General features: G+C 52.5%; 1 protein-coding gene across 1 annotated transcript in view; it reads left to right on the forward strand.

The window, feature by feature from the left end:
* Positions 1-22,131, forward strand: part of aars2 (alanyl-tRNA synthetase 2, mitochondrial (putative)) — a 426,588-nt gene that overhangs the window by 105,426 nt on the left and 299,031 nt on the right. The window contains exons 12-14 of the mRNA XM_041188171.1: positions 12,778-12,947; positions 15,364-15,477; positions 15,694-15,834. Of these exons, the coding sequence (XP_041044105.1) occupies positions 12,778-12,947; positions 15,364-15,477; positions 15,694-15,834 (425 nt within the window). The remainder of the gene's footprint in view (positions 1-12,777; positions 12,948-15,363; positions 15,478-15,693; positions 15,835-22,131) is intronic.

The raw sequence follows: 22,131 nt of genomic DNA on the forward strand, positions 1-22,131 counted from the left end.
CTCCCAGGACAGGTACAGCACGGGGTTAGATACAGAGTAAAGCTCCCTCTACACTGTTCCCATCAAACACTCCCAGGGCAGGTACAGCGCATTGTTAGATACAGAGTTAAGCTCCCTCTACGCTGTTCCCATTAAACACTCCCAGGACAGGTACAACACGGGGTTAGATACAGAGTAAAACTCCCTCTATACTGTTCCCATCAAACACTCCAGGGCAGGTACAGCGCGGGCTTAGATACAGAGTAAAGCTCCCTCTACACTGTTCCCATCAGACACTCCAGGGCAGCTACAACACGGGGTTAGATATAGAGTAAAGCTCCCTGTGCACTGTCCCCATCAAGCACTCCCAGGACAGGTACAACACGGGGTTAGATACAGAGTAAAGCTCCCTCTACACTGTCCCCATCAAACACTCCCCGGGCAGGTACAGCACAGGGTTAGATACCGAGTAAAGCTCCCTCTACACTGTCCCCATCAAACACTCCCAGGACAGGTAAAGCACAGGGTTAGATACAGAGTAAAGCTCCCTGTACACTGTTCCCATCAAGCACTCCCAGGACAGGTACAGCACGTGGTTAGATACAGAGTAAAGCTCCCTCTGCGCTTTCCCTTTCAAACACTCCCAGGACAGGTACAGCACAGGGTTAGATATAGAGTTAATCTCCTGCTACACTGTCCCTATGAAACACTCCCAGGACAGGTACAGCATGTGGTTAGATACAGAGAAAATCTCTCTCTCTACACTGTCCCCATCAAACACTCGCAGGACAGGTACAGCACAGGGTTAGATACAGAGTAAAACTCCCTCTACACGGTCCACATCAAACACTCCCAGGGGAGGTACAGCATGTGATTCGATAGAGAGTAAAGCTCCCTCTGTGACATCCCCATCAAACACTCCCAGAACAGGTACAGCACAGGGTTAGATACAGAATAAAGCTCCCTCTACACTATCCCCATTAAACACTCCCAGGACAGGTACAGCACAGGGTTAGATACAGAATAAAGCGCCCTCTACACTGTCCCCATCAAACACTCTCACGGCAGGTACAGCACGGGGTTCGATACAGAGTAAAGCTCCCTCTGTGACATCCCCATTAAACACTCCCAGGACAGGTACAACACAGGGTTTGTTACAGAGTAAAGCTCCCTCTGCCCCGTCCCCATCAAACACTCCCAGGACAGGTACAACACGGGGTTAGATACAGAGTAAAACTCCCTCTATACTGTTCCCATCAAACACTCCAGGGCAGGTACAGCGCGGGCTTAGATACAGAGTAAAGCTCCCTCTACACTGTTCCCATCAGACACTCCAGGGCAGCTACAACACGGGGTTAGATATAGAGTAAAGCTCCCTGTGCACTGTCCCCATCAAGCACTCCCAGGACAGGTACAACACGGGGTTAGATACAGAGTAAAGCTCCCTCTACACTGTCCCCATCAAACACTCCCCGGGCAGGTACAGCACAGGGTTAGATACCGAGTAAAGCTCCCTCTACACTGTCCCCATTAAACACTCCCAGGACAGGTAAAGCACGGGGTTAGATACAGAGTAAAGTTCCCTCTACACTGTTCCCATCAAACACTCCCAGGACAGGTACAGCACAGGGTTAGATACAGAGTAAAGCTCCCTCTACGCTGTTCCCATCAAACACTCCCAGGACAGGTAAAGCACAGGGTTAGATACAGAGTAAAGCTCCCTGTACACTGTTCCCATCAAGCACTCCCAGGACAGGTACAGCACGTGGTTAGATACAGAGTAAAGCTCCCTCTGCGCTTTCCCTTTCAAACACTCCCAGGACAGGTACAGCACAGGGTTAGATATAGAGTAAAGCTCCCTCTACACTGTCCCCATCAAACACTCCCAGGACAGGTACAGCATGTGGTTAGATACAGAGTAAAGCTCCCTCTACACCGTCCCCATCAAACACTCCCAGGACAGGTACAGCACGGGGTTAGATACAGAGTAAAACTCCCTCTACACTGTCCCCATCAAACACTCCCAGGACAGGTACAGCATGTGGTTAGATACAGAGAAAATCTCTCTCTCTACACTGTCCCCATCAAACACTCGCAGGACAGGTACAGCACGGGGTTAGATACAGAGTAAAACTCCCTCTACACGGTCCACATCAAACACTCCCAGGGGAGGTACAGCATGTGATTCGATAGAGAGTAAAGCTCCCTCTGTGACATCCCTATCAAACACTCCCAGAACAGGTACAGCACAGGGTTAGATACAGAATAAAGCTCCCTCTACACTATCCCCATTAAACACTCCCAGGACAGGTACAGCACAGGGTTAGATACAGAATAAAGCGCCCTCTACACTGTCCCCATCAAACACTCCCAGGACAGGTACAGCACGGGGTGAGGTACAGAGTAAACCTCCCTCTACACTGTCCACATCAAACACTCCCAGGGCAGGTACAGCATGTGGTTAGATACAGAGAAAATCTCTCTTTCTATACTGCCCCCATCAAACACTCCCAGGACAGGTACAGCACAGGCTTAGATCCAGAGTAAAGCTCCCTCTATACTGTCCCTATCAAACACTCCCAGGACAGGTACAGCACTAGGTTAGATACAGAGTAAAGCTGCCTCTACACTGTCCCCATCAAACACTCACAGGGCAGGTACAGCACAGTGTTCGATACAGAATAAAGCTCCCTCTACAATGTTCCCATCAAACACTCCCAGGACAGGTACAGCATGTGGTTAGATACAAAGAAAATCTCTCTCTCTACGCTGTCCCCAACAAACACTCCCAAGACAGGTACAACACGGGATTAAATACAGAATAAAGCTCCCTCTGCGCTGTCCCCATCAAACACTCACAGGGCAGGTACAGCACAGGGTTAGATACAGAGTAAAACTCCCTCTACACTGTCCCCATCAAACACTCCCAGGGCAGGTACAGCACAGGGTTAGATACAGAGTAAAACTCCCTCTACACTGTCCACATCAAACACTCCCAGGGCAGGTACAGCACGGGGTTAGATAGAGAGTAATGCTCCCTCTGTGACATGCCCATTAAATACTCCCAGGACAGGTGCAGCACAGGGTTAGATACAGAATAAAGCTCCCTCTGCGCTGTCCCTATCAAACACTCCCAGGACAGGTACAGCACAGGGTTAGATACAGAGTAAAGCTCACTCTACACCATCCCCATTAAACACTCCCAGGACAGGTACAGCATGGGGTTAGATACAGAGTAAAGCTCCCTCTACACTGTCCCCATCAAACACTCCCAGGACAGGTACAGCACGGGGTTAGATACAGAGTAAAGCTCCCTCTACACTGTTCCCATCAAACACTCGCAGGACGGGTACAACACGGGGTTAGATACAGAGTAAAACTCCCTCTATGCTGTTCCCATCAAACACTCCAGGACAGGTACAGCACGGGGTTAGATACAGAGTAAAGCTCCCTCTACACTGTTCCCATCAAACACTCCAGGGCAGATACAACACGGGGTTAGATACAGAGTAAATCTCCCTCTACACTGTCCCCATCAAACACTCCCAGGACAGGTACAGCACGAGGTTAGATACAGAGTAAAGCTTCCTCTACACTGTCCCCATCAAACACTCCCAGGGCAGGTACAGCACGAGGTTAGATACAGAGTAAAGCTCTCTCTACACTGTTCCCATCAAACACTCCCAGGACAGGTACAGCACGGGGTTAGATACAGAGTAAAGCCCCCTCTACACTGTCCCCATCAAACACTCCCAGGGCAGGTACAGCACGAGGTTAGATACAGAGTAAAGCTCTCTCTACACTGTTCCCATCAAACACTCCCAGGACAGGTACAGCACGTGGTTAGATACAGAGTAAAGCTCCCTCTGCGCTTTCCCTTTCAAACACTCCCAGGACAGGTACAGCACGGGGTTAGATATAGAGTTAATCTCCTGCTACACTGTCCCTATGAAACACTCCCAGGACAGGTACAGCATGTGGTTAGATACAGAGAAAATCTCTCTCTCTACACTGTCCCCATCAAACACTCGCAGGACAGGTACAGCACGGGGTTAGATACAGAGTAAAACTCCCTCTACACGGTCCACATCAAACACTCCCAGGGGAGGTACAGCATGTGATTCGATAGAGAGTAAAGCTCCCTCTGTGACATCCCTATCAAACACTCCCAGAACAGGTACAGCACAGGGTTAGATACAGAATAAAGCTCCCTCTACACTATCCCCATTAAACACTCCCAGGACAGGTACAGCACAGGGTTAGATACAGAATAAAGCGCCCTCTACACTGTCCCCATCAAACACTCCCAGGACAGGTACAGCACGGGGTGAGGTACAGAGTAAACCTCCCTCTACACTGTCCACATCAAACACTCCCAGGGCAGGTACAGCATGTGGTTAGATACAGAGAAAATCTCTCTTTCTATACTGCCCCCATCAAACACTCCCAGGACAGGTACAGCACAGGCTTAGATCCAGAGTAAAGCTCCCTCTATACTGTCCCTATCAAACACTCCCAGGACAGGTACAGCACTAGGTTAGATACAGAGTAAAGCTGCCTCTACACTGTCCCCATCAAACACTCACAGGGCAGGTACAGCACAGTGTTCGATACAGAATAAAGCTCCCTCTACAATGTTCCCATCAAACACTCCCAGGACAGGTACAGCATGTGGTTAGATACAAAGAAAATCTCTCTCTCTACGCTGTCCCCAACAAACACTCCCAAGACAGGTACAACACGGGATTAAATACAGAATAAAGCTCCCTCTGCGCTGTCCCCATCAAACACTCACAGGGCAGGTACAGCACAGGGTTAGATACAGAGTAAAACTCCCTCTACACTGTCCCCATCAAACACTCCCAGGGCAGGTACAGCACAGGGTTAGATACAGAGTAAAACTCCCTCTACACTGTCCACATCAAACACTCCCAGGGCAGGTACAGCACGGGGTTAGATAGAGAGTAATGCTCCCTCTGTGACATGCCCATTAAATACTCCCAGGACAGGTGCAGCACAGGGTTAGATACAGAATAAAGCTCCCTCTGCGCTGTCCCTATCAAACACTCCCAGGACAGGTACAGCACAGGGTTAGATACAGAGTAAAGCTCACTCTACACCATCCCCATTAAACACTCCCAGGACAGGTACAGCATGGGGTTAGATACAGAGTAAAGCTCCCTCTACACTGTCCCCATCAAACACTCCCAGGACAGGTACAGCACGGGGTTAGATACAGAGTAAAGCTCCCTCTACACTGTTCCCATCAAACACTCGCAGGACGGGTACAACACGGGGTTAGATACAGAGTAAAACTCCCTCTATGCTGTTCCCATCAAACACTCCAGGACAGGTACAGCACGGGGTTAGATACAGAGTAAAGCTCCCTCTACACTGTTCCCATCAAACACTCCAGGGCAGATACAACACGGGGTTAGATACAGAGTAAATCTCCCTCTACACTGTCCCCATCAAACACTCCCAGGACAGGTACAGCACGAGGTTAGATACAGAGTAAAGCTTCCTCTACACTGTCCCCATCAAACACTCCCAGGGCAGGTACAGCACGAGGTTAGATACAGAGTAAAGCTCTCTCTACACTGTTCCCATCAAACACTCCCAGGACAGGTACAGCACGGGGTTAGATACAGAGTAAAGCCCCCTCTACACTGTCCCCATCAAACACTCCCAGGGCAGGTACAGCACGAGGTTAGATACAGAGTAAAGCTCTCTCTACACTGTTCCCATCAAACACTCCCAGGACAGGTACAGCATAGGGTTAGATATAGAGTAAAGCTCCTGCTACACTGTCCCTATCAAACACTCCCAGGACAGGTACAGCATGTGGTTAGATACAAAGAATATCTCTCTCTCTACACTGTCCCCAACAAACACTCCCAGGACAGGTACAGCACGGGATTAGATACAGAATGAAGCTCCCTTTGCACTATCACCATTAAACACTCCCAGGACAGGTACAGCACAGGGCTAGACACAGAATAAAGCACCCTCTACACTGTCCCCATCAAACACTCGCAGGACAGCTACAGCACAGGGTTAGATACAGAGTAAAGCTCCCTCTACACTGTCCCCATCAAACACTCCAGGGCAGGTACAACACGGGGTTAAATACCGAGTAAAACTCCCTGTACACTGTTCCCATCAAGCACTCCCAGGACAGGTACGGCACGGGGTTAGATACAGAGTAAAGCTCCCTCTGCGCTTTCCCCATCAAACACTCCCAGGACAGGTACAGCACAGGGTTAGATATAGAGTTAAGCTCCTGCTACCCCGTCCCTATCAAACACTCCCAGGACAGGTACAGCATGTGGTTAGTTACAGAGTAAATCTCTCTCTCTACACTGTCCCTATCAAACACTCCCAGGACAGGTACAGCACGGGATTAGATACAGAATAAAGCTCCCTCTGCGCTGTCCCCATCAAACACTCCCAGGACAGGTACAGCACAGGGTTAGATACAGAGTAAATCTCCCTCTGCGCTATCCCCGTTAAACACTCCCAGGACAGGTACAGCATGGGATTAGATACAGAGTAAATCTCCCTGTGCACTATCCCCATCAAACACTTGCAGGACAGTTACAGCACGGGGTTAGATACAGAGTAAAACTCCCTCTACACTGTTCCCATCAAACACTCCCAGGACAGGTACAGCACAGGGTTAGATATAGAGTAAAGCTCCTGCTACCTTGTCCCTATAAAACACTCCCAGGACGTGTACAGCATGTGGTTAGATACAAAGAATATCTCTCTCTCTACACTGTCCCGATCAAACACTCCCAGAACAGGTACAGCACGGGATTAGATACAGAGTAAAGCTCCACTACACTGTCCCCATCAAACACTCCCAGGACAGGTACAGCATGTGGTTAGATACAGAGAAAATCTCTCTCTCTACACTGTCCCCATCAAATACTCCCAGGATAGGTACAGCACGGTGTTAGATACAGAGTAAAGCTCCACTACACTGTCCCCATCAAACACTCCCAGGACTGGTACAGCACAGGGTTAGATACAGAATAAAGCGCCCTGTACACTGTCCCCATCAAACACTCGCAGGACAGGTACAGCACGGGGTTAGATACAGAGTAAAACTCCCTCTACACTGTCCACATCAAACACTCCCAGGGCAGGTACAGCATGTGGTTAGATACAGAGAAAATCTCTCTTTCTACACTGTCCCCATCAAACACTCCCAGGACAGTTACAGCATGTGGTTAGATACAGAGAAAATCTCTCTCTCTACACTGTCCCCATTAAACACTCCCAGGTCAGGTACAGCACGGGGTTAGATAGAGAGTAAAGCTACCTCTGCACTGTCCCCATCAAACACTCCCAGGACAGGTACAGCACGGTTTTAGATACAGAGCAAATCTCCCTCTACACTGTCCCCATCAAACACTCCCAGGGCAGGTACAGCACGCGGTTAGATACAGAATAAAGCTCCCTCTACACCGTCCCCATCAAACACTCCCAGGACAGGTACAGCACGGGGTTAGATACAGAGTAAATCTCCCTCTGCGCTATCCCCGTTAAACACTCCCAGGACAGGTACAGCATGGGATTAGATACAGAGTAAATCTCCCTGTGCACTATCCCCATCAAACACTTGCAGGACAGTTACAGCACGGGGTTAGATACAGAGTAAAACTCCCTCTACACTGTTCCCATCAAACACTCCCAGGACAGGTACAGCACAGGGTTAGATATAGAGTAAAGCTCCTGCTACCCTGTCCCTATAAAACACTCCCAGGACGTGTACAGCATGTGGTTAGATACAAAGAATATCTCTCTCTCTACACTGTCCCGATCAAACACTCCCAGAACAGGTACAGCACGGGATTAGATACAGAGTAAAGCTCCACTACACTGTCCCCATCAAACACTCCCAGGACAGGTACAGCATGTGGTTAGATACAGAGAAAATCTCTCTCTCTACACTGTCCCCATCAAATACTCCCAGGATAGGTACAGCACGGTGTTAGATACAGAGTAAAGCTCCACTACACTGTCCCCATCAAACACTCCCAGGACTGGTACAGCACAGGGTTAGATACAGAATAAAGCGCCCTGTACAATGTCCCCATCAAACACTCGCAGGACAGGTACAGCACGGGGTTAGATACAGAGTAAAACTCCCTCTACACTGTCCACATCAAACACTCCCAGGGCAGGTACAGCATGTGGTTAGATACAGAGAAAATCTCTCTTTCTACACTGTCCCCATCAAACACTCCCAGGACAGTTACAGCATGTGGTTAGATACAGAGAAAATCTCTCTCTCTACACTGTCCCCATTAAACACTCCCAGGTCAGGTACAGCACGGGGTTAGATAGAGAGTAAAGCTACCTCTGCACTGTCCCCATCAAACACTCCCAGGACAGGTACAGCACGGTTTTAGATACAGAGCAAATCTCCCTCTACACTGTCCCCATCAAACACTCCCAGGGCAGGTACAGCACGCGGTTAGATACAGAATAAAGCTCCCTCTACACCGTCCCCATCAAACACTCCCAGGACAGGTACAGCACGGGGTTAGATACAGAGTAAAGCTCCCTCTACACTGTCCCCATCAAACACTCCCAGGGCAGGTACAGCACAGTGTTAGATACAGAGTAAAGCTCCCTCTACCCTGTTCCCATCAAACACTCCTGGGCAGGTACAACACGGGGTTGAATACCGAGTAAAATTCCCTGTGCACTGTTCCTATCAAGCACTCCCAGGACAGGTACAGCACGGGGTTAGATACAGAGTAAAGCTCCCTCTGCGCTTTCCCCATCAAACACTCCCAGGACAGGTACAGCATGTGGTTAGATACAAAGAAAATCTCTCTCTCTACACTGTCCCTAACAAACACTCCCAGGACAGGTACAGCACGGGGTTAGATACAGAGTAAAGCTCCCTCTGTGCTGTCCCCATCAAACACTCCCAGGACAGGTACAGCACGGGATTAGATACAGAGTAAAGCTCCCTCTGTGCTGTCCCCATCAAACACTCCCAGGACAGGTACAGCACGGGATTAGATACAGAATAAAGCTCCCTCTGTGCTGTCCCCATCAAACACTCTCAGGACAGGTACAGCACGGGGTTAGATACGGAGTAAAGCTCCCTCTACACTGTCCCTATCAAACACTCCCAGGGCAGGTACAGCACAAGGTTAGATACAGAGTAAAGCTCCCTCTACACTGTCCCCATCAAACACTCACAGGGCAGGTACAGCACGGGGTTAGATACAGAGTAAAGCTTCCTCTACACTGTCCCCATCAAACACTCCCAAGGCAGGTACAGCATAGGGTTAGATACAGAGTAAAACTCCCTCTACACTATCCACATCAAACACTCCCAGGACTGGTACAGCACAGGGTTAGATACAGAGTAAAACTCCCTCTACACTGTCCCCATCAAACACTCCCAGGGCAGGTACAGCACGGGGTTAGATAGAGAGTAATGCTCCCTCTGTGACATGCCCATTAAATACTCCCAGGACAGGTGCAGCACAGGGTTAGATACAGAATAAAGCTCCTCTACACTGTCCCCATCAAACACTCCCAGGACAGGTACAGCACAGGGTTAGATACAGAATAAAGCTCCCTCTGCGCTGTCCCTATCAAACCCTCCCAGGACAGGTACAGCACAGGGTTAGATACAGAATAAAGCTCCCTCTGCGCTGTCCCTATCAAACCCTCCCAGGACAGGTACAGCACAGGGTTAGATACAGAGTAAAGCTCACTCTACACCATCCCCATTAAACACTCCCAGGACAGGTACAGCATGGGGTTAGATACAGAGTAAAACTCCCTCTACACTGTCCACATCAAACTCTCCCAGGGCAGGTACAGCACGGGGTTAGATACAGAGTAAAGCTCCCTCTGTGACATCCCCATCAAACACTCCCAGAACAGGTACAGCACAGGGTTAGATACAGAGAAAATCTCTCCCTCTACACTGTTCCCATTAAACACTCCCAGGACAGGTACAGCACAGGGTTAGATACAGAGAAAATCTCTCTCTCTACACTGTCCCTATCAAACACTCCCTGGACAGGTACAGCACGGGGTTAGATACAGAGTAAAGCTCCCTCTACTCTGTCCCCATCAAACACTCCCAGGACAGGTACAGCACAGGGTTAGATACAGAGTAAAGCTCCCTCTACACTGTTCCCATCAAACACTCCCAGAACAGGTACAGCACGAGGTTAGATACAGAGTAAAGCTCCCTCTACACTGTTCCCATCAAACACTCCCAGGACAGGTACAGCACGGGGTTAGATACAGAGTAAAGCTCCCTCTACACTGTTCCCATCTAACACTCCCAGGACAGGTACAGCACGGGGTTAGATACAGAGTAAAACTCCCTCTACGCTGTTCCCATCAAACACTCCAGGACAGGTACAGCACAGGTTTAGATACAGAGTAAAGCTCCCTCTACACTGTCATCATCAAACACTCGCAGGGCAGGTACAGCACAGTGTTAGATACAGAGTAAAGCTCCCTCTACCCTGTTCCCATCAAACACTCCCAGGACAGGTACAGCACAGGGTCAGATACAGAGCTAATCTCCCTCTACACTGTCCGCATCAAACACTCCCAGGACAGGTTGAGCACGGTGTTAGATACAGAATAATGCCCCCTCTACACTGTCCCCATCAAACACTCCCAGGGCAGGTACAGCACGGGGTTAGATACGGAGTAAAGCTCCCTCTACACTGTCCCCATCAAACACTCCCAGGACAGGTACAGCACGGGGTTAGATACAGAGTAAAGCTCCCTCTACACTGTTCCCATCAAACACTCGCAGGACAGGTACAACACGGGGTTAGATACAGAGTAAAACTCCCTCTACACTGTTCCCATCAAACACTCACAGGACAGGTACAACACGGGGTTAGATACAGAGTAAAACTCCCTCTACACTGTTCCCATCAAACACTCCAGGACAGGTACAGCACGGGGTTAGATACAGAGTAAAGCTCCCTCTACACTGTTCCCATCAAACACTCCAGGGCAGATACAACACGGGGTTAGATATAGAGTAAAACTCCATGTACACTGTCCCCATCAAACACTCCCAGGACAGGTACAGCACGGGGTTAGATACAGAGCAAAGCTTCCTCTACACTGTCCCCGTCAAACACTCCCAGGACAGGTACAGCATAGGGTTAGATATAGAGTAAAGCTCCTGCTACACTGTCCCCATCAAACACTCCCAGGACAGGTACAGCATGTGGTTAGATACAAAGAATATCTCTCTCTCTACACTGTCCCCATCAAACACTCCCAGGACAGGTACAGCACGGGGTTAGATACAGAGTAAAACTCCCTCTACACTGTTCCCATCAAACACTCCCAGGACAGGTACAGCATGTGGTTAGATACAAAGAATATCTCTCTCTCTACACTGTCCCCAACAAACACTCCCAGGACAGGTACAGCACGGGGTTAAATACAGAGCAAAGCTTCCTCTACACTGTCCCTATCAAACACTCCCAGGACAGGTACAGCATGTGGTTAGATACAAAGAATATCTCTCTCTCTACACTGTCCCCAACAAACACTCCCAGGACAGGTACAGCACGGGATTAGATACAGAATGAAGCTCCCTTTGCACTATCACCATTAAACACTCCCAGGACAGGTACAGCACAGGGCTAGACACAGAATAAAGCACCCTCTACACTGTCCCCATCAAACACTCGCAGGACAGGTACAGCACAGGGTTAGATACAGAGTAAAGCTCCCTCTACACTGTCCCCATCAAACACTGACGGGGCAGGTACAGCACGGGGTTAGATACAGAGTAAAGCTCCCTCTACACTGTTCCCATCAAACACTCCAGGGCAGGTACAACACGGGGTTAAATACCGAGTAAAACTCCCTGTACACTGTTCCCATCAAGCACTCCCAGGACAGGTACGGCACGGGGTTAGATACAGAGTAAAGCTCCCTCTGCGCTTTCCCCATCAAACACTCCCAGGACAGGTACAGCACAGGGTTAGATATAGAGTTAAGCTCCTGCTACCCCGTCCCTATCAAACACTCCCAGGACAGGTACAGCATGTGGTTAGTTACAGAGTAAATCTCTCTCTCTACACTGTCCCCATCAAACACTCCCAGGACAGGTACAGCACGGTGTTAGATCCAGAGTAAAGCTCCCTCTCCACTGTCCCTATCAAACACTCCCAGGACAGGTACAGCTCAGTGTTAGATACAGAGTAAAGCTCCCTCTGCGCTGTCCCCATCAAACACTCCCAGGACAGGTACAGCACGGGGTTAGATACAGAGTAAAGCTCCCTCTCCACTGTCCCTATCAAACACTCCCAGGACAGGTACAGCTCAGTGTTAGATACAGAGTAAAGCTCCCTCTATACTGTCCCCATCAAACACTCCCAGGGCAGGTACAGCACGAGGTTAGATCCAGAGTAAAGCTCCCTCTCCACTGTCCCTATCAAACACTCCCAGGGCAGTTACAGCTCAGTGTTAGATACAGAGTAAAGCTCCCTCTACACTGTCCCCATCAAACACTCCCAGGACAGGTACAGCACGAGGTTAGATACAGAGTAAAGCTCCTGCTACACTGTCCCTATCAAACACTCCCAGGACAGCTACAGCACGAGTTTAGATACAGAGTAAAGCTCCCTCTACAAGTTCCCAATTACTCACTCCCTGGGCAGTTGCATCACGGGGTTAGCTACAGAATGACGTTTTTTCTGACTCCCAAGAATTAAGTCCCTGAGTTTTGACCCTGCATTGAGAGTGAACCTGTGTGTACTTATTTTCCAGTGTTTAGTCCCTGCCAGGCAACCGTGCTGGCGTTGTACCAGGACAATTCATTGGTCGAGGAGGTGCAGGAGAGGCAGCGATGCTGCGTCATTCTGGACCGAACCAACTTCTACTGTGAGCAGGGAGGGCAGAGCCCTGACCAGGGATATTTCATCCGACAGGGTCATCAGGCAAGTTCACATAAATCAATGATTGTTGGATCAGTGAGTGTGTCAGTGTGCAGTTTTAACAAATTCCCATTCACAATGATACTCCAAATTTCAGGCGCCTGATCATGGAGCACTGTTCACCCCTGCACTGGAATGTCCTGATTCATACACCAGTTTAACATGCCCTCACTACTGCCCCTCCGCCAGTGCAGCACTCCCTTGGTATGGACCCTCTGACTGTGCAGCACTCCCTCTATACAGATCCTCTGACAGTGCAGCATTCTCTCTATACTGACCCTGTGACAGCGTAGCATTCCCTCAGTAGTGACCCTCTGCCAGGGCATGCTCCCTCAGTGCTGACCTTTGACAGTGCAGCGCTCTCTCAGTACTGACTCTCTGACAGTGCAGTGCTGTCTCAGTGCTGTCCCTCTGACAGTGCAGTGCTCCCTCAGTACTGATTCTCTGACAGTGCAGCGCTCCCTCAGTACTGACTCTGACAGTGCAGCACTCCCTCAGTACTGACCCTCTGACAGTGCAGCGCTCTTTCAGTACTGACTCTGACAGTGCAGCACTCCCTCAGTACTGACTCTCTGACAGTGCAGCGCTCTCTCAGTACTGACTCTGACAGTGCAGCGCACTCTCAGTGCTGACTCTGACAGTGCAGCGCTCCCTCAGTACTGACTCTCTGACAGTGCAGCGCTCTCTCAGTACTGACTCTGACAGTGCAGCACTCCCTCAGTACTGACTCTCTGATAATGCAGCGCTCCCTCAATTCTGACTCTCTGACAGTGCAGCGCTCCCTCAGCACTGACTCTGACAGTGCAGCGCTCCCTCAGCGCTGACTCTCTGACAGTGCAGCGCTCCCTCAGCACTGACTCTTTGACAGTGCAGCGCTCTCTCAGCACTGACCTCCAGCAGTGCAGCACTTCCCTGGTGCATACGCTCCCACAGCGCAGCGCTCCCTCAGTGCTGACCCTCTGTCAGTGCAGTGCTCCTTCAGTAATGCCCTCCAGCGGTGCAGCGCTTCCTCAGTACTCACCCTCCAACACTGCAGAGCTCCCTCAGTGCAAACTCTCCAACAGTGTGCCATTCCCTCAGTAGTGCTCACACACTGATGGCCTGAATTACCTTGACTGTGAGGGGAGAGGGCAGCACTGAGCTGTATTCCTTGACTCACATGTTGGGTCAGGCAGGGGAAGAGCTTTGGGATGGAGGAGTGGTGAACTGGCTGTGGGAGGGGACTGGTTGGGCAGGCCTCCATCACCTCAATAACCAAAAACTGAAGCCAGTAACTGAAGCGGCCTCTTGGCTTCTAGCATGAGTAGAAGATTGGCTGTCTGGCAGGAGGCAGAGAGTGGGGATAAGGGGGTCCTTCTCAGGATGGCGGCCAGTGACTAGTGGAGTTCCGCAGGGGTCAGTGTTGGGACCACAACTTATCACTTTATACGTTAATGATCTAGATGAAGGAACTGAGGGCATCCTGGCTAAGTTTGCAGATGATACAAAGATAGGTGGAAGGACAGGAGGTATTGAGGAGGCGGGGAGGCTGCAGAAGGATTTGGACAGGTTAGGAGAATGGGCAAAGAAGTGGCAGATGGAATACAATATGGGGAAATGTGAGGTCATGCACTTTGGTAGGAAGAATAGAGGCATAGACTATTTTCTAAATGGGGAGAGAATTCAGAAATCTGGAGTGCAAAGGGACTTGGGAGTTCTAGTCCAGGATTCTCTTAAGGTTAACTTGCAGGTTGAGTCGGTAGTTAGGAAGGCAAATGTAATGTTGGCATTTATTTCGAGAGGACTAGAATATAAAAGCAGGGATGTGCTGCTGAGGCTTTTTAAGGCTCTGGTCAGACCACATTTAGAATATTGTGAGCAATTTTGGGCCCCGTACTTCAGGAAGGATGTTCTGGCCCTGGAGAGGGTCCAGAGGAGGTTCACAAGAACGATCCCAGGAATGAAAGGCTTAACATATGAGGAACATTTGAGGACTCTGGGTCTATACTCGATGGAGTTTAGAAGGATGAGGGGGGATCTGATTGAAACTTACAGAATACTGAAAGGCCTGGATAGTGTGGACATGGGGAAGATGTTTCCATTAGTAGGGGAGACTAGGACCTGAGGGCACAGCCTCAGAGTAAAGGGAAGACCTTTTAGAGCAGAGATGAGGAGAAACTTCTTTAGCCAGAGAGTGGTGAATCTATGGAACTCATTGCCACAGAAGGCTGTGGAGGTCAGGTCATTGAGTGTACTTAAGATTGAGATAGATAGGTTCTTGATTGGTAAGGGGATCAAAGGTTACGGGGAGAAGGCGGGAGAATGGGGTTGAGAAACTTATCAGCCATGATTGAATGGCAGAGCAGACTCGATGGGCTGAATGGCCTTATTTCTGCTCCTGTGTCTTATGGTCTTATGGCTCCATTCTGATTTTCCTCAGGATGTTCTGCTCCCAGTTGAGAATGTGCAGACAGCGGGAGGGTTTGTGATTCACACCGTCTGTGTCCCGGAATCATTACACGTTGGAGACAGACTCGACCTGTTTGTGGATGAGGTAATTTGCTTCTTATGGAACGGGTTGCTGGGTAGTTGCGGCACTTATACCTGCATTGTAGGCTGGAACTATCACAGCAGATGTTTCGGGTGATCGTTTTGTAATGCTGTCCTGTAACAGGTCTGTGTTTTGTGGGAGCTTTCCTTGTTTCATTTTTGATAGAACTATGCTATTATTGCTCTGTGATGCTGTTCTCTGGTATTTGTTGCTTGCCAGGCCTGTCGTCTTGCCTGCATGGTAAAACACACAGCCACTCACCTGCTGAACTTTGCCCTGCGCTGTGTGCTGGGTCATCACGCTGAACAGAAAGGCTCACACGTCACAGCCGAGAGACTGCGTTTTGATTACAGTATCAAGGTAGGAATCGCTTTCACTTTCCCTGCTGTCTGTGGCTAATCCTGTGCTGTGCCTGACAGTGCATCCCTTCACAACACCATCTGAGCGGCCAGTCTTCGTGTAGACTTCCTGGAATCAGTGATCTCAGCCCGGAGAGAGAGAGAAACAACAGCATTGCCCCCCTCCCTGTTCCCTTTATCAATTTGTTCCATTGAGTAGTGCAGTTTTCCCAACACCCAATCTGTCAGTCCAGTCTGCCCTGAGCTCCCTGATCTCTGAAGCTGTGGGAATCTTTGCTGAACACAGGATTGGAATCAGATGGCATAGCTCCTGGCCCACCCTAACCCAAGAAAGCCTACTCATCAAGGCCCCTGGAGCTGCATCCCTCCAGAGCGTCTGCCCCCACCACACACCAATCACCCAGGGCCCCTCAAACTCCAGCACAAACCCCCAGGGCCCCACAAACTGCACAAACCCCCAGGGCCCCTCAAACTGCACAAACTCCCAGGGCCCCTCAAACTGCACAAACATCCAGGGCCCCTCAAACTGCACAAACCACCAGGATCCCTCAAACTCCTGCACAAACCCCTAGGGTCCCTCAAACTCCTGTACAAACCCCCAGGGCCCCTCAAACTCCTGAACAAACCCCCAGGGCCCCTCAAACTCCTGATCAAACCCCCAGAGCCCCTCAAAGTCCTGCACAAACCCACAGGGCCCCTCAAACTCCTGCACAAACCCCCAGGGTCCCTCAAACTGCACAAACCCCCAGGATCCCTCAAACTGCACAAACCCCCAGGGTCCCTCAAACTGCACAAACCCCCAGGGTCCCTCAAACTCCTGCACAAACCCCCAGGGTCCCTCAAATTGCCCTCAAACTGCACAAACCCCCAGGGTCCCTCAAACTCCTGCACAAACCCCCAGAGCCCCTCAAACTCCTGCACAAACCCCCAGGGCCCCTCAAACTCCTGCACAAACCCCCAGGGTCCCTCAAACTGCACAAACCCCCAGGGTCCCTCAAACTGCACAAACCCCCAGGGCCCCTCAAACTCCTGCACAAACCCCCAGGGTCCCTCAAACTGCACAAACCCCCAGGGTCCCTCAAACTCCTGCACAAACCCCCAGGGCCCCTCAAACTGCACAAACCCCCAGGATCCCTCCAACTCCTGCAAAAACCCGTAAGGTCCCTCAAACTCCTGCACAAACCCCCAGGGCCCCTCAAACTCCTGCACAAACCCCCAGGGCCCCTCAAAATGCACAAACCCCCAGGGCCCCTCAAACTCCTGCACAAACCCTCAGGGCCCCTCAAACTGCTGTACAAACCCCCAGGGTTCCTGAAACTGCACAAACCCCCAGGGTCCCTCAAACTACTGCACAAACCCCCAGGACACCTCAAACTCCTGCACAAACCCCCAGGGCCCCTCAAACTCCTGCACAAACTCCCAGGGCCCCTGAAACTCCTGCACAAACCGCCAGGGTCACTCAAACGCCTGCAAAAACCACCAGAGCCCCTCAAACTCCTGCACAAACCCCCAGGGCTCCTCAAACTCCTGATCAAACCCCCAGAGCCCCTCAAACTCCTGCACAAACCCACAGGGCCCCTCAAAGTCCTGCACAAACCCCCAGGGTCCCTCAAACTGCACAAACCCCCAGGGTCCCTCAAACTGCACAAACCCCCAGGGTCCCTCAAACTGCACAAACCCCCAGGGTACCTCAAACTCCTGCACAAACCCCCAGGGCCCCTCAAACTCCTGCACAAACCCCCAGGGCCCCTCAAACTCCTGTACAAACCCCCAGGGCCCCTCAAACTCCTGCACAAAACCCCAGGATCCCTCAAACTCCTGCACAAACCCCAAGGGTCCCTCAAACTCCTGCACCAACCACCAGGGCCCCTCAAACTGCACGAACCCCCAGGGCCCCTCAAACTCCTGTACACACCCCCAGGGTCCCTCAAACTCCTGCACAAACCCCCAGGGTCCCTCAAACTGCACAAACCCCCAGGGACCCTGAAACTCCTGCACAAACCCCCAGGGACCCTGAAACTCCTGCACAAACCCCCAGGGTCCCTCAAACAGCACAAACCCCCAGGGCCCCTCAAACTCCTGCACAAACTACCGGGGTCCCTCAAGCACCTGCACAAAACCCCAGGGCCCCTCCAACTCCTGCACAAACCCCCAGGGCCCCTCAAACTCCTGCACAAACCCCCAGGGTCCCTTAAACTGCACAAACCCCCAGGGTCCCTCAAACTCCTGCACAAATCCCGAGGGCCCCTCCAACTCCTGCACAAACCCCCAGAGTCCCTCAAACTCCTGCACCCACCCCCAGGCCCCCTCAAAATGCACAAACCCCCAGGGCCCCTCAAACTCCTGCACAAACCCCCAGGGTCCCTGAAACTCCTGCACAAACCCCAAGGGTTCCTCAAATTCCTGCACCAACCCCCAGGGCCCCTCAAACTGCACAAACTCCCAAGGCCCCTCAAACTCCTGCACAAACCACCAGGGTCCCTCAAACTCCTGCACAAACCCCCAGGGCCCCTCCAACTCCTGCACAAACCCCCAGGGCCCCTCAAACTCCTGCACAAACCACCAGGGTCCCTCAAACTGCACAAACCCCCAGGGTCCCTCAAACTCCTGCACAAACCCCGAGGGCCCCTCCAACTCCTGCACAAACCCCCAGGGTCCCTCAAACTCTTGCACCAACCCCCAGGGCCCCTCAAACTCCTGCACAAACCCCCAGGGTCCCTCAAACTCCTGCACAAACCCCCAGGGTCCCTCAAACTGCACAAACCCCCAGGGCCCCTCAAACTCCTGCACAAACCCCCAAGGCCCCTACAACACCTGCACAAACCCCCAGGGTCCCTCAAACTCCTGCACCAAACCCCAGGGCCCCTCAAACTGCACAAACCCCCAGGACCCCTCAAACTACTGCACAAAACCCCAAGGGTCCCTCAAAATCCTGCACAAACCCCCAGGGTCCCTGAAACTCCTGCACAAACCCCCAGGGTCCCTCAAACTGCACAAACCCCCAGGGTCCCTCCAACTCCTGCACAAACCGCCAGGGTCCCTCAAACTCCTGCACCAACCCCCAGGGCCCCTCAAACTGCACAAATCCCCAGGGTCCCTCAAACTCCTGCACAAACCCCCAGGGCCCCTCAAACTCCTGCACAAACCCACAGGGCCCCTCAAACTCCTGCACAAACCACCAGGGCCCCTCAAACTCCTGCACAAACCACCAGGGCCCCTCAAACTGCACAAACCCCCAGGGTCCCTAAAACTGCACAAACCCCCAAGGCCCCTCCAACTCCTGCACAAACCCCCAGGGCCCCTCAAACTCCTGCACAAACCCCCAGGATCCCTCAAACTCCTGCACAAACCCCAGGGCCCCTCAAACTCCTGCATAAACCCCCAGGGCCCCTCAAAACCCTGCACAAACCCCCAGAGCCCCTGAAACCCCTGCACAAACCACCAGAGCCCCTCAAACTGCACAGACCCCCAGGGTCCCTCAAACTGCACAAACCCCCAGGATCGCTCAAACTCCTGCACAAACCCCCAGGGCCCCTCAAACTCCTGCACAAACCCCCAGGGTCCCTCAAACTGCACAAACCCCCAGGGTCAATCAAACTGCACAAACCCCCAGGACCCCTCAAACTCCTGCACAAACCCCCAGGGCCCCTCAAACTGCACAAACCCCCAGGGCCCCTCAAACTGCACAAACCCCCAGGGCCCCTCAAACTGCAATAACCCCCAGAGCCCCTCCAAACTCCTGTACAGACCCCCAGGGCCCCTCAAACTCCTGTACAAACTTCCAGGGTCCCTCAAACTACACAAACCCCCAGGGCCCCTCAAACTGCACAAACCCCCAGGATCCCTCATGCTGCACAAACCCCCAGGGTCCCTCAAACTGCACAAACTCCCAGGGTCTCTCAAACTCCTGCACAAACCCCCAGGGCCCCTCAAACTCCTGCACCAACCCCCAGGGTCCCTCAAACTGCACAAACCCCCAGGGTCTCTCAAACTCCTGCACAAACCCCCAGGGCCCCTCAAACTCCTGCACCAACCCCCAGGGTCCCTCAAACTGCACAAATCCCCAGGGTCCCTCAAACTGCACAAACCCCCAGGGCCCCTCAAACTGCACAAACCCCCAGGGGCCCTCAAACTCCTGTACAAACCCCCAGGGCCCCTCATACTCCTGCACAAACCTCCAGGGTCCCTCAAACTGCACAAACTCCCAGGGCCCCTCAAACTCCTGCACTAATCCCCAGGGCCCCTCAAACTACACAAATGCCCAGGGCCCCTCAAATTACACAAACCCCCAGGGTCCCTCAAACTGCACAAACCCCCAGGGCCCATCAACCTCCTGCACACACGCCCAGGTCCCCTCAACCTCCTGCACGAACCCCCAGGATCCCTCAAACTGCACAAACCCCCAGCGCCCCTCAAACTCCTGTACAAAACCCCAGGGTCCCTCAAACTCCTGCACAAACCCCCATGGCCCCTCAAACTGCACAAACCCCCAGGGTCCCTCAAACTGCACAAACCCCCAGGGCCCCTCAAACTGCAATAACCCCCAGGGCCCTCCAAACTCCTGTACAGACCCCCAGGGTCCCTCAAACTCCTGCACAAACCCCAAGGGTCCCTCAAACTCCTGCACCAACCACCAGGGCCCCTCAAACTGCACGAACCCCCAGGGCCCCTCAAACTCCTGTACACACCCCCAGGGTCCCTCAAACTCCTGCACAAACCCCCAGGGTCCCTCAAAGTGCACAAACCCCCAGGGTCCCTCCAACTCCTGCACAAACCCCCAGGGTCCCTCAAACTGCACAAACACCCAGAGCCCCTCAAACTCCTGCACAAACCCCCAGGGCCCCTCAAACTCCTGCACAAACCCCCAGGGCCCCTCAAACTCCTGTACAAACCTCCAGGGCCCCTCAAACTCCTGCACAAAACCCCAGGATCCCTCAAACTCCTGCACAAACCCCAAGGGTCCCTCAAACTCCTGCACCAACCACCAGGGCCCCTCAAACTGCACGAACCCCCAGGGCCCCTCAAACTCCTGTACACACCCCCAGGGTCCCTCAAACTCCTGCACAAACCCCCAGGGTCCCTCAAACTGCACAAACCCCCAGGGACCCTGAAACTCCTGCACAAACCCCCAGGGACCCTGAAACTCCTGCACAAACCCCCAGGGTCCCTCAAACAGCACAAACCCCCAGGGCCCCTCAAACTCCTGCACAAACTACCGGGGTCCCTCAAGCACCTGCACAAAACCCCAGGGCCCCTCCAACTCCTGCACAAACCCCCAGGGCCCCTCAAACTCCTGCACAAACCCCCAGGGTCCCTTAAACTGCACAAACCCCCAGGGTCCCTCAAACTCCTGCACAAATCCCGAGGGCCCCTCCAACTCCTGCACAAACCCCCAGAGTCCCTCAAACTCCTGCACCCACCCCCAGGGCCCCTCAAAATGCACAAACCCCCAGGGCCCCTCAAACTCCTGCACAAACCCCCAGGGTCCCTGAAACTCCTGCACAAACCCCAAGGGTTCCTCAAACTCCTGCACCAACCCCCAGGGCCCCTCAAACTGCACAAACTCCCAAGGCCCCTCAAACTCCTGCACAAACCACCAGGGTCCCTCAAACTCCTGCACAAACCCCCAGGGCGCCTCCAACTCCTGCACAAACCCCCAGGGCCCCTCAAACTCCTGCACAAACCACCAGGGTCCCTCAAACTGCACAAACCCCCAGGGTCCCTCAAACTCCTGCACAAACCCCGAGGGCCCCTCCAACTCCTGCACAAACCCCCAGGGTCCCTCAAACTCTTGCACCAACCCCCAGGGCCCCTCAAACTCCTGCACAAACCCCCAGGGTCCCTCAAACTCCTGCACAAACCCCCAGGGTCCCTCAAACTGCACAAACCCCCAGGGCCCCTCAAACTCCTGCACAAACCCCCAAGGCCCCTACAACACCTGCACAAACCCCCAGGGTCCCTCAAACTCCTGCACCAAACCCCAGGGCCCCTCAAACTGCACAAACCCCCAGGACCCCTCAAACTCCTGCACAAAACCCCAAGGGTCCCTCAAAATCCTGCACAAACCCCCAGGGTCCCTCAAACTCCTGCACAAACCCCCAGGACCCCTCAAAGTCCTGTACAAACCCCCAGGGCTCCTCAAACTGCACAAACCCCCAGGGCCCCTCAAACTCCTGCACAAACCCCCAGGGCCCCTCAAACTGCACAAACCCCCAGGGTCCCTCAAACTCCTGCACAAACCCCCAGGGTCCCTCAAACTGCACAAACCCCCAGGGTCCCTCCAACTCCTGCACAAACC

This window comes from Carcharodon carcharias, chromosome 5 (assembly GCF_017639515.1).
Source record: "Carcharodon carcharias isolate sCarCar2 chromosome 5, sCarCar2.pri, whole genome shotgun sequence".
Taxonomy (NCBI): domain Eukaryota; kingdom Metazoa; phylum Chordata; class Chondrichthyes; order Lamniformes; family Lamnidae; genus Carcharodon; species Carcharodon carcharias.